Here is a 12256-nt window from a genome sequence, read left to right as displayed (position 1 = left end):
GGAGCTGGGGACCAAACCCAGGGCCTTGCGCCACTAGGCAAGCGCTCTATCCTGAGCTAAATCCCCAGCCCTAGAATATGAGGTTTTAAACCTACAGTCAAGATGTAGATATACAATAATTTTCTGAGAAGAGAAGAGCTCTGCTAAGTATTTTGTATAATAGCTCAGTTCCTTGCTGTTGTCTCTGGGTGTAGTCAGGGACAGTCGCCATGAGCTGCTACATTCCACAATAACTTTATACGTTTCATATTGGTTTTGGAATTGTTTGTAGTTGATTATTTTGTGGTTTATCAAAATATACCAAATGCATAAAAGTTCCTAAAATACTAATTCCTTCTGGTTAATAAAACTAAGCACTTGTAATGTGCCAGTCAGATAGTAAAGATTCAAAGGGAAATGAAACAAGTATATAGTTATAACAAATTATGTTCAGTTTTTAGAGAAATTGGTGTCATTTGAGTTTACATCTGGTTGCTCTCTGTGTTCAGTTGGCGTCTTCTTCCAACCGTTGATGGCCCTAGTTCTTTCTGCAGTTATGTCTTGTCACTGCCACCAGACTGAAATTAGCTCCCTTCTCTCCCAAAGCAATACTGGTATATAATGAAGCCAGTTTCTAGAAAGTGAAAGAAAAGAAATGAGAGACTGTGGCTTTGACAAAAGAAGTTCTCACAAGTCCTCTCTGAATTTTGATATTATAAATTGAAGGGCTGCAGAAAAGCCAATTAAACAGGGTGGCTGTAGATAGTAGCACTGTTTGTGAGCCTGAAAGGAAGGAATTTAAATGCTTTACATAAAAACATAACTAAATGAAAAGAAAGGTGTGTTTACCATTATTAAAATATTTTATAATATATACTTATTTTGAAATATTACCATACCCCGTTAATATGTCCCATTGTGTGCTTCTATTTCAAAAGGCGATTTTAATTCTGAGAGAAAAATAAAATGCACATAAAGTTTTAGGAAGTGTCAAGATGTTGGTTAGAGGTAAACCTGAGTATAGTTTGGCATTTTGATGTTTAGTTAGAAGAATTAAAATAAGGGAAGAAACAGGGGAACAAAGGCCCCAATAGCCTACTTCAGGTAAGGAGCTTGATTCCTATTGTACACACAGGTGGATGCTGCTAGACGGAGTAGAGCCGCTGGTCCTGAAGTAGCTGCTGGTGCTACTCCAGGGTTTGTCTAGTACTCAAACACAAAAATGCCATATAGCCTATGTATTATACACATATATGTATATATGAAACTTTGTGAATTTTATATAAAATTTAGGGCTTTCTCTAGAATATCCTATTATGTATGTTCAAAGTTGTCAAAATCTGAAATGTGAAACACTTTCAGATATTCAGTTTATACCAAGACATGAGGCAGAAGCTACGGATTTTCAGACATCGCTCTCCTTCCTTCAGAGTTTGTCTTGCCAGACGCTTGTGGGCAGATTAACACCACATAGTGAAAAGTTTCAAATACTGAATTGAGGATTAACTACCTAAACAACAAGATGTAAAGGAAGTCTTTGAGGAAGAGGAAACCGTTATTAGTACCTGACTGCTGTATTTAAAGAGAAGCAGTAATAGCAGTCATGTTAGTTACAAGCTGCCCCAATCTGTAGCCCTCACAGTTTTGTGAATGTTTATTGCAGAAGCACTCTTGATCTCCAATGCAAAGGATTTTTGGAGATTGAATATTAAGTATGTTCAGAATCAGCCCATGTTCCCAGTTCTGTGCAAACCGCTGAGATGGGAAGTAACAGACTGAATACTTGGCATTTTAATGTTTCCTTGGAGAAAGAAAAGTAAAAGAAGAAATTAGGGAACTGAGGGAAGAAAAGCCCTATTAACCTGCAAGGGAGAAGCAGCGGGATTCCTAATGCAGGCACAGGTAGGAACTGCCAGATGGAACAGGGCCACCGCCCAGAGTAACTGCTGAAAGATCTTAAACAAATTTGAATGATGGGTCAAATTTACCTGGGCACTGGCCACCAAGTAAATCAATGTGAATGAAGATTCATTAGCAGGAAGGCATGCAGAGACAAGAAGAAACTTGATCTAAATGAAGTTAAATGGGTGCTGATAGATCCGTAAGGAGAAGGTGAAATGGAAAGGTAGGCCCAGTCTTGCAGGGCCTTCAGAGATGGGCAGACAGCTTAGCATAAGAAATAAGATTTAGAGGTCTCTTCAGTTGCAGTCCCTGCTATTAAAGAAAACTGAGGAAATACAGTGTAGCAGCAGTATTCATAGATTAGGAATGAAAAAACTAGAAGACCATGAAACTGTTACAGGAAACAGATGTGACATAGAACTACATAGAAATATTGTGATGGGAAGATGAAAATGACATTGGCATCAAACTTCCCACAGGCTGGGAAAATCAACAGTCATTCACACACAGTGAAGGAAATAAGAAGCACTTGTTACTGTAGAAGGCAGCAGGGGTTAGAGACAAAAACAAGGCAAGCTTGATTTTTACACAGACTGGATTTTTATGTCATAACTTATAACCTGGATGAAGATGTTTTTAACCAATGAAGTTGTAGATTGAGATGGTTGGACAGAGGGCTATGGTTGGTCATCAGTGTACCTCAGAGAGTCAGACAGTCTGACTCCTTGTGCACCTCAGTTCTCCATATAAAACACATGGAGAATGCTGCTCTCCCTCTGGCCCACTACATGGACTCTGTTTTCTCTGGCATTTGAGCTGTAAGTTAACTCACTACTTACTGCATACCATTGCTAAGTGGTCTGTGCATGGCTGCTTAATTATCTGACAAACCTATGAGGATGGTAGTATGAGTACTTCATTTTCAGATGAAGATTCACTTCTGAGGAGGGGTTTTTCAAGGTCACATAACTGGGAATATCAGCTATAGAAGTTATGTCTAAGTCCCAACTGATCTAAGAGCATACATTGCATTCTGCTCACGAGTCATTTTGAGGTGTAACTAAATAAAAGTAGCAATATCTTAGAAGAACAAGTAATATAGGCAGTGCTATTATCAAGAGGAGAACAGCATCCATCAGTGATGGCAGAAGCCAGGAGATTCATGCATAAGACAAAAGAGTATACTACAAAGAGCCATGGTGGGGTATCTGTACCTATAAACTTCATTAGAGGAGAGTCTTCAGAAATGAAATTATGTGGAAGCCCATGGAAGGCTATCAGGGAGACATGAGAGGTGAACAATGTAACAGGCCACAGAAATTAGAAAACTACAAACAAGTTAGGTCCTCGCAACAAATTTTGAGCAGTGAGTAGACTACTACCCACCCAGTTTCCTCGTGTAAAAAGGTGGGAACTTCCTTACCTCATATCCATTCCGTTAATCATTCATGTTGATGGCATTCAAAAATGGATGTCTCAAAACAAGGTACTTTGACATTTGAGCAGAGCTAAAGCAGGAAGGTCACTCTGACCTTTGGTATTCTCCCTGGAGCAGACAATGAAGGAGTACTTTGACCTTCCTCTAACGTAAGTGTGAGACTTCCATTGCAGATGTGCCCTCACTGTACCTGGAGGAAGGGAACATCATGTAGATGCCCAGGAAAGAACCCTGACAGACAGATGGATAGCATGCTCTTCTTGTAGGATGTGTTTGTCTGCTCACACTGCTAAACTCGGTATCTGAACAGTAGTTGTAGGTCCCAAGAAATAAGTAAATCTCTGAATCAATCTATGCAACATGGAATTATATATTAGAATACCATTTATAGATGAAATTGTAGTGCTTTGTAAAAACCTAATGGTCTTCTGTATGTGAGAGTGAAAGAGAAGCTCATTCGATTTGGCTATCTGCATCTTTGATGTCAAAGTGAATAAAAGCTAATGAGATTTATTTAAAAACAAGGCATCATGACTTAATAAGAAAGCTTTACAACTAATGTTAATACTCTCCGCTAAGGGGATAAAAACATAAACATGGGAGCTTTAAGCCCTTTAACTTTGTTCTGTAGTTACTCATCTACAAATAACATTATTGTAAATGTGCATAAATAAATAGATATGCCCCTAAAACAGATTCTTGTTTCTTTTTTTAATTGGATATTTTTTATTTACATTTCAAATGTTAACCCCTTTCTCAGTTTCCTGTCCATAAACCCCCATCCCCTCTGCCCTTCTTCTATGAAGATATTCACACACCTACCCACCTACCCCTTCCCGCCTCCCCGCCCTGACATTCTCCTACACTGGGGGGTCCAGCCTTGGCAGGGCTAAGGGATTCTCCTCTCATTGGTGCCCAACAAGGCCATCCTCTGCTACATATGCAGCTGGAGCCATGGGTCTGTTCATGTGTACTCTTTGGATGGTGGGTTAGTCCCTGGGAGCACTGGTTGGTTGGTATTGTTGTTCTTATGGGGTTGCAAACCCCTTCAGCTCCTTCAATCCTTTCTCTGACTCCTCCTATGGGGATCCATATGGCATCTACCTCTGTATCATGTTCTGGCAGAGCCTCTCAGGAGACAGCTATATCAGGCTTCTGTCAGTCTGCACTTCTTGGCATCAGCAATATTGTCTGGGTTTGGTAGCTATATGTATATGGGCTGGATCCCCAGTTGGGGATGGCCTTTCCTTCAGCCTCTGCCCCAAACTTTGTCTCCATATCCCCCTCCTGTAAATACTTTTGTTCTCCCTTCAAAGAAGGACTGAAGCTTCCACACTTTGGTTATCCTTCTTCTTGAGCTTCATATGGTCTGTGGATTGTATCTTGGGTAATCCAAGCTTTTGGGCTAATATCCACTTATCAGTGAGTGCATATCATATGTGGTTTTTGTGATTGGGTTACCTCACTCAGGATGATATTTTCTAGTTCCATCCATTTGCCTATGAATTTCATGAAGTCATTGTTTTTAATAGCTGAGTAAACCTCCAGATGGATTTCCAGAGTGATTGTACCAGCTTGCAATCCCACCAATGGAGGAGTGTTCCTCTTTCTCCACATCCTTTCCAGCATCTGTTGTCACCTGAGTTTTCTATCTTAGCCATTCTGACTGGTGTGAGGTAGAATCTCAGGGTTGCTTTGATTTGCATTTGCCTTATGACTAAGTTTGTTGAACATTTCTTTAGTACTTCTTAGCCATTCGATATTCCTCAGTTGAGAATTCTTTGTTTAGCTCTGTACCCCATTTTTTAATAGGATTATTTGATTCTCTAGAGAATCACTTCTTCAGTTCTTTGTATATATTGGATGTTACCCTCTTGAGACACATGTCTTTAAAAAAGGTAATTTTCTGTAACCTGCATTAGATTTTCAAATCAGTATCCTGCATTGGTATTCAGGAGAGAATAGCTTGATAAATGAGTGTTTTGAGAACATCATTTATTTTTATTTTTCTTTACTCCTCCTGATTCTCAGCTCTCCAAGAAGTATGGTGTCCATGTGTGTGGAGAAGGTGGGGAGTATGAGACGTTCACATTGGACTGCCCTCTGTTCAAGAAGAAGATCGTTGTGTAAGATACCATTTCACCATCTCCCCTTTTCCTAAATATACGGGATAGAAGCAACCAGCACTTAGCTTGAGGCAGCTTTGGCTGTAAGAAATAGAACATGTCCTCTAAGTTCACAAACACTCAATTTGTTTAATCCCAAGGAAGTTGTGTGAATACTTAAATCAATACCTGACAAGACGAGGCCTTCATAGAAGGCTGTAAACTTTTTAGACATTGCACTTTCGTTTACTTGCTGATTACGGCCTGCAGTAAAACTAGTGCCTACACACTGACACTTTTATCCTTTCATGAAGTGTGAATTGCCTGTATTATTTATCTCTCATTACAGCTGCGTTTGATAAACTGCCACATCAGTAGCCTGTGGGTTCCATTAACTCTGTCCTCTTTTTCCTCTTTCTTGGCTTTAACATGTTAGAATGATGGCACTAGACGTTTCTCTTCAGTTGTTGGGGTTATTTTTACATGTAAACTTGATTTTGAAGGTGACGTGGTTTATGATGAGTACTGTGGTACCTCCACCAGGAATTGAAGAATTAGTATAATGAAGGCCAGGACCTTTGTCTGCTTCATCACTTTATTAACTGTCTCTGTCGTGCTGCACATCCTGTCTGACAGAGGAAGATTTCTTCCATTTGTTGCTCTTGGGTTTGCTTTTTCTCCTTAGCTCAAGCTTCTTGGAAAAGATTGTTAAAATTATACTTGATTGAATGAGCAGCTTTGATCTTTTCAACATTCAGACTTGAATTCTTTGGACAATTAATGAATAAGGGAATAATCTAGGACCATTAAGATTAAAACGGTTTTGTTCCCAACTCCAGCATTCCTCACTCTTGCTTTCATGTTCTTCAAACATCTTTGGCATTAATAATTAACATACCACTGACTTGTCATTTTTTTATGGAGCACCTAATGTTTCCATCAAATTCTGCAGGTCACTATTGATACCCATTGTTTCTACCTTTATAAGTTTGAAGGGAAAATATATCTTTGTGTTAGCTATGATACAAGATAGCAAAGTTATTACATAGAAGTTTATAGATAGGAGAGATTTTTAATGGCTGTGCTGATCACAAAGAATTTTGTAAACAGGAAATGTACTTCCATGAAACACTCTCTCTCTCTCCCTTTCTCTCTCCCTCCCTCCCTCTTTCTCTCTTCCTGTCTCTGTCATTCTCTTCCCCCTTCCCTCCCTCTTTTCCTCCTTTCTTTCCTATCTTTCTGTGTGTGTCTGTGTGTATGTGTGTGCGAGTACACGAGTGCATGTGTGCATACATGAAAGCTCACATATATAAGAGAGAGGGAAAGAGAGAGATGAGAGATATAAAGAGGTGTAGACATGCATAACACAGCATGCGTGTAGATGTCAAAATCACGTGTGGAGGTGGGTTCTCCTTCCACCTGCATGCTATCTCTATAATCTTTCTCCTTCCCATTTTATCTGGCAACATATTTGCATTGATTAATCAATAAAAGTTCATTATACCTTTTCATCAAAAACTTGGTTCTTTAAAGGATCAATGTTTATAAGTTGTTTTTCTTTTAATGTTATCTTTTTAATGTGAGGGTTCATATTTAGTAGTAAAGATTCATGAATATATATTGAGTTTTTAATCATCATCTATTGGGATTGCATAACTTTCTAAGCAGAAAAACTGGATTCAAGTATGTTTTACACTGACCTCGAGAAGTTAAAGACAGAGTCTAGAGAGGTGGTTCCCCTCTGCTGTTCAGAGCTGTACACACAGCTCTTGCAGAGAACCCAAGTTCAGTTCCCAGCAATAACATCTGGCAGCTTAGAGCTGCCTGTAACCCCAGATCTCCACAGTCATTGTCGTCATGTGCACATAGACACACAAAATATACACTTTTAAAATAAAATAGAAACATAGAAAGAATTTTAACTTAAAAAATTAGGGTCAAAATAACAGATCTGCAGAGATGGTTCAGCAGTTAAGAGCACTTGCTGCTCTACCAGAGGATCCAGGTTCCATTCCCAGAATCCACATGGTGGCTCAAAACCATGTGTAACTCCAGTTACAGGGACTCTTACGCCTTTTTCTGGACTCTTACATTTACCAGGCATACACATGGTACACATGTACAGACTAAACATTCATATACAGAAAACTAATATAAATGAAGTTTTTTTTTTTAAAAAAGGAGTTAAAGATTATCTTTGCAATTCTGCCATGGTCAGAAATTCTAAGATTAATATGTGCAATGGAAGTAATTCATGAGAAATTAGATGAGGAATATCTATCTCTGCATTTTCAGTTGAAATGCAGAGCATTATCTCCATCTCAGTAACAAAAATCACTGTTAATATAATTTTACAAATAATCTTAGTTATTTATAAGTTCTTTACAGGGCATCTTTATTAAAACCTCAGTTAATTTACGTGTATCCATATGGTGGCCGCAAGCAGTTCATACCATATTACCTGAAGGTGCTAATTACCTCTCTTACAGTCTGTGTATTAGCATGATCGTACGGTGCAGAGTTCAGCCAGAGCCCCTCAGAGGCAGCAGCAGCTTGCTTTTGTGATGGGTGGTTTAGGCAATGCCCAATTCACTGAATCGGTTGCCTCTTCAAAGTAATTTATTTTTTAAAGATTATTATTATACCACCCTCCATTTTCCTCAGAACCCTACAATATACCTCTCTTTGCTCCTTTTCCAATTTATGGACACCATTCTCATTAGTGCTGTTATAAAACCCTCTCTCTGTGTGTGTGTCTCTCTCTCTGTCTCTGCCTCCCCCACCACCTACACACACACACACACACATACACACACGCACACACACACACACACACACATACACACACGCACACACTGAAGACCAGGCGTGACTGAACACCTGCAGTCTCCATTCAGTTTGATGGAAACTGAGTATGAGCTGTGTGTCCCTTTACATAGGAAAAGCAACAGTGTTTCTTAGCATTGAAGGATTGCAGGTCTCTTCTCTCAGCAGGAGGAGTGAGAAGGTTCAGGGATGTTTATGCTAAGTATCCTAAACTGTGTGTGTTGCAGGGACACTTCTGAGGCAGTCATCCACTCAGCCGATGCATTTGCACCTGTGGCTTATCTGCGGCTCTCAGGGCTGCACTTGGAAGAGAAGGTCAGTAAATCTCAGATTGCAGTGATTTCAAGGCAAGTGAGAGGTATATATTAGTTCTGTTATATGATACTCTTAACACAGTGGTTCTCAACCTGTGGACCATAACATCTTCTCCCCCAGAGGACACATGAAAAATGTCTTGCATATCAGATATTTACAGTACAATTCACTCAAAATTACAGTTATGGAGTAGCAAGAAAATAATTATATGAGAAGCTGAAGGGGTTTGCAACCCCATAAGCACAACCATTCCAACCAACCAGAGTTCCCAGGGTCTAAACCACCACCCAAAGAGTACACATGGACTGACCCATGGCTCCAGCTGCATATGTAGCAGAGGATGGCCTTGTTGGGCATCAATGGGAGGAGAAGCCCTTGGAGAATGCCAAGGCTGGATGTCCCAGTGTAGGGGAATGTCAGGGTAGGGGGTGGGAAGGGATGTGTGGGAAGGTAGGTGGGTGAACACCTTCATAGAAGGGGGAGGGGGAATGGGATGGGGATTTATGGACAGGAAACTGAGAAAGGGGATAACATTTGAAATGTAAATAAAAAATATCCAATAATTAAAAAAATAATTTTATGGTTGAGGTCACTACAACAGTAGGCAATAGAGCAGGAAAAGAAATAAATTTGCTTAGTCAATAACTAATACCTTTACAAATGCTTTTAGTACTAAGAATGTTCTGTAACACAAGACATTTCTAAAGAGATTGAAGGTTAGTTTTAAAAATGATAAATACTAAGAAAACATGACAGTATAAAAACCAGTAGTAAGCCATCTAGTGTGGTAATTTGGTTGTAATACATAAGCATTTGTATTACATAACACTTAATAGTTAATTGAATTTTTATTGTACAGGGATGGGGGAAGAGAGGAAAAATTTTCTGAAACAATAAAGGAAGCTGTAAGTGAGAAAAGGTGAAACATTAGACGAAGTGCAGTGAAATCAAACAGGAGTTTTAAGGGAAGTACAGAGCAGGTCATCAGGACGGAGCAGATGCCTGTCAGTCTATCTTTGGAGGTAGGTGAAGATCGGTGTTAGATCTTTGCATGAAAGACCCAGAGAAGTTACCCTCTGCTTTCAAGTGAAGTTCTGTGAAGAAGAGTCATGATAGGAAACAGAAATAATTGGAAAAGGTCTTATGTCCTGTTTTCTTCCCCACTTCCTGAGGCACTTTTGCAGCTGCATGTGTGTTACATGGAATCACGGTGACATTTTCAGAGTATGCAACATCTCTAAAAATAGAATGAAAACTGGTCCCCACACCTCAGGGTAAGTCAGTAAGAGAGAGCAATGACTAGACCCAGCAAGATGACAATTACAAGAGAAAACATTGCCATCAAACCCTGAGAAACATAATACATAAACACACACAAATAAATAATTATTATGCATGCCACTTCCTACAAAGTTAATGATGAATAAGATGGATACCAATATAATATTAGACTAGACTAAAGGTAAACATTTATAACCTTTTATCAAAAATTAGTAACATCACAGAATGGCATTATTCCATTAAACACCTTCTGAATTCACTAGAAGGAAACCTTCCCTCTTCTCCTTTTGGATCCATGAGCACAGGTAAGAACCTAGTACACTATTCTCCCACTTATGCATTCCTCCATTTGAAATTTAGCTTCACCCAGTAGCTCCCTGGGGTTCTCTGGTACTTCCTTGGACTTCGCAGGCCATTAGCCCACTGTAGATAACTATTGTTTCTTTATGATTTGATTTACCGACATTAACAAATATGTCATATTTGCCTTTTTTTTTTTTGTAGGTGTCTTCAGTACCTGGGGATGGTGAAACAACTAATTATATACACAGTTCTTAATATTTATACTGCATTTTAAAAATTATTATGACCTACTTTTCTTATTACAATTTTTAATTCTTAAAAAATATTGGAAACATTGAATAATTGGGAGAATTTCAGTGAACTCTTCTTTGATTTTGCCATTTCTTCAACTTGCTTTCTTCTACAAACATAATTTATCTTTTATTCCTATTAGATTATTATTATATCACCCATCACTTTCCTCAGAACCCTACTATATACCCCTCCTTGCTCCTTTTCAAATTTATGGACACCATTTTCATTACTGTTGTTATAAAACCCTCTCACTGTGTCTCGCTCTCTGTCTCTGCACGCTCCCCCCCCCGCGCCTCTACACACACACACACACACACACACACACACACACACACACACACACACACACACACACACACACACTTTCCTAAATACATAAATACAACCTGTCCCGACTGTGTAGCATTGCCTATATTGTGTTGTCAGGGTTGGCCATTTGCTGTTGGATAACCAAGTGCCCTGCTCTCCCCATGGGTTTTCCCTCCACTCTAGCATGTCCGTCAGCGCCCTCACTGTTCAGCTCATGTTTAGGGAGCCATGAGAAGACTTCACGGGTGCAGCTTCTGAGGCTCCTGGGAGAAGCAAACCCCCTGGGCCTCTGGCTCTCACAGTCCTCTCTCTCCCCTTTACTCTCGTGTTGGTAACGAGTCTCATGGCCTTTGTGTGGCGGGCCCCTGGATTTCCTTTGATTCCTCTCCAGCCCTCTTCATTTAGCATTTCCTACTTTTTTCTCCCCTCTTTTTCCCACCCCATGTCCTGAAAAGAGGTATCAGAAAATGAAGACCCTGATCTTTGTACTTAGCTCATTGTAATCACGTGTCACTGCAGTAATTTCTCTTTTCTATTTTTTTATATAATCATTCAAAATGTTATTCATCATTGGATAATTAGAAAGATTATCATAAGTGGCTGGTTATTTTATGATTGATTTTAAAGAAATTTTAAGTATCACTTATGAATACCTAATATATATTTTTTCAAAAACTATTTTTCTAGAATAATTTTATGTTCACTGCAAAACTGAATGGAAAAGCACAAAGTGCCCATGCTTATTTTTTGTGCCACTGGAACACCATCTGCCTCATATCGGCATACTATACCAGAGAGGTATTTTGTAACTGATAAACCCTCATTGCTAGATCCTTATCCAAGGTCCATTTTTAACCAGAAATGGTGGTTGCCCCTGTAATTCCAGAACTTGAGAAGTTGAAGCAGGAGCTGTGCTGTGAGATGTGGCCTGGATCACCTTGTCTCAAAAACAAACAAAAACTTCATAGTTTGTACAAAGTCTCACAATTGTGGTTTTACATTCCATGGGATTTAACAAATGTTCAAAACCGTAGATGCATCGTTATCCCCCTATAACATAGTAGTTCTGCTGTCTTAATAATCCTGTGTGCTCCACCTATTCATCCTTCTGTCTGCTCCAGCCCCTCCCTGGCAACCACTGATCTCTCTGCTCTCTAGTTTTGCAATTTTGAGGATATCATGTGGTAGCAATCCTTCACTTATTAGTACGTGTTTTGATTCCCTTGTTTCTCATTATGGTTGTTTCTACTTTTTGTCGAGTATGAATAAAGCTGCTATCAACATTCATGTATAAGTTTTATGTGAATATCAGTTCATTTGTATAAAACCGAAGAGCATAAATACCTGATCAGCAATATTCTAGGTTTATCTCCATTGCTATGATATACATTCTGATAAAGAAACAAAGCAACCTGGTGGAGGAAGGGTTATGTGGCTTACAAGTCTGGATTAGCATCTGTCATTAAGGGCAAATGACTGGAAGTCATTGTAGCCACGGTACTGA

General features: G+C 39.3%; 1 protein-coding gene across 1 annotated transcript in view; it reads left to right on the top strand.

Moving 5' to 3' along the window:
* Nucleotides 1-12043, top strand: part of Dph6 (diphthamine biosynthesis 6) — a 126495-nt gene extending 114452 nt beyond the window's left edge. The window contains exons 7-9 of the mRNA XM_032903900.1: nt 5351-5445; nt 8478-8565; nt 10351-12043. Coding sequence (XP_032759791.1) covers nt 5351-5445; nt 8478-8565; nt 10351-10404 — 237 coding nt within the window. The 3' untranslated portion in view covers nt 10405-12043. The remainder of the gene's footprint in view (nt 1-5350; nt 5446-8477; nt 8566-10350) is intronic.
* Nucleotides 12044-12256: the final 213 nt, after the last annotated feature.

The sequence above is a fragment of the Rattus rattus genome, chromosome 5 (assembly GCF_011064425.1).
Source record: "Rattus rattus isolate New Zealand chromosome 5, Rrattus_CSIRO_v1, whole genome shotgun sequence".
Classification (NCBI taxonomy): Eukaryota; Metazoa; Chordata; class Mammalia; order Rodentia; family Muridae; genus Rattus; species Rattus rattus.
Note: the sequence above shows the minus strand (reverse complement) of the source record. Positions and strands in the feature narration are given on the sequence as shown.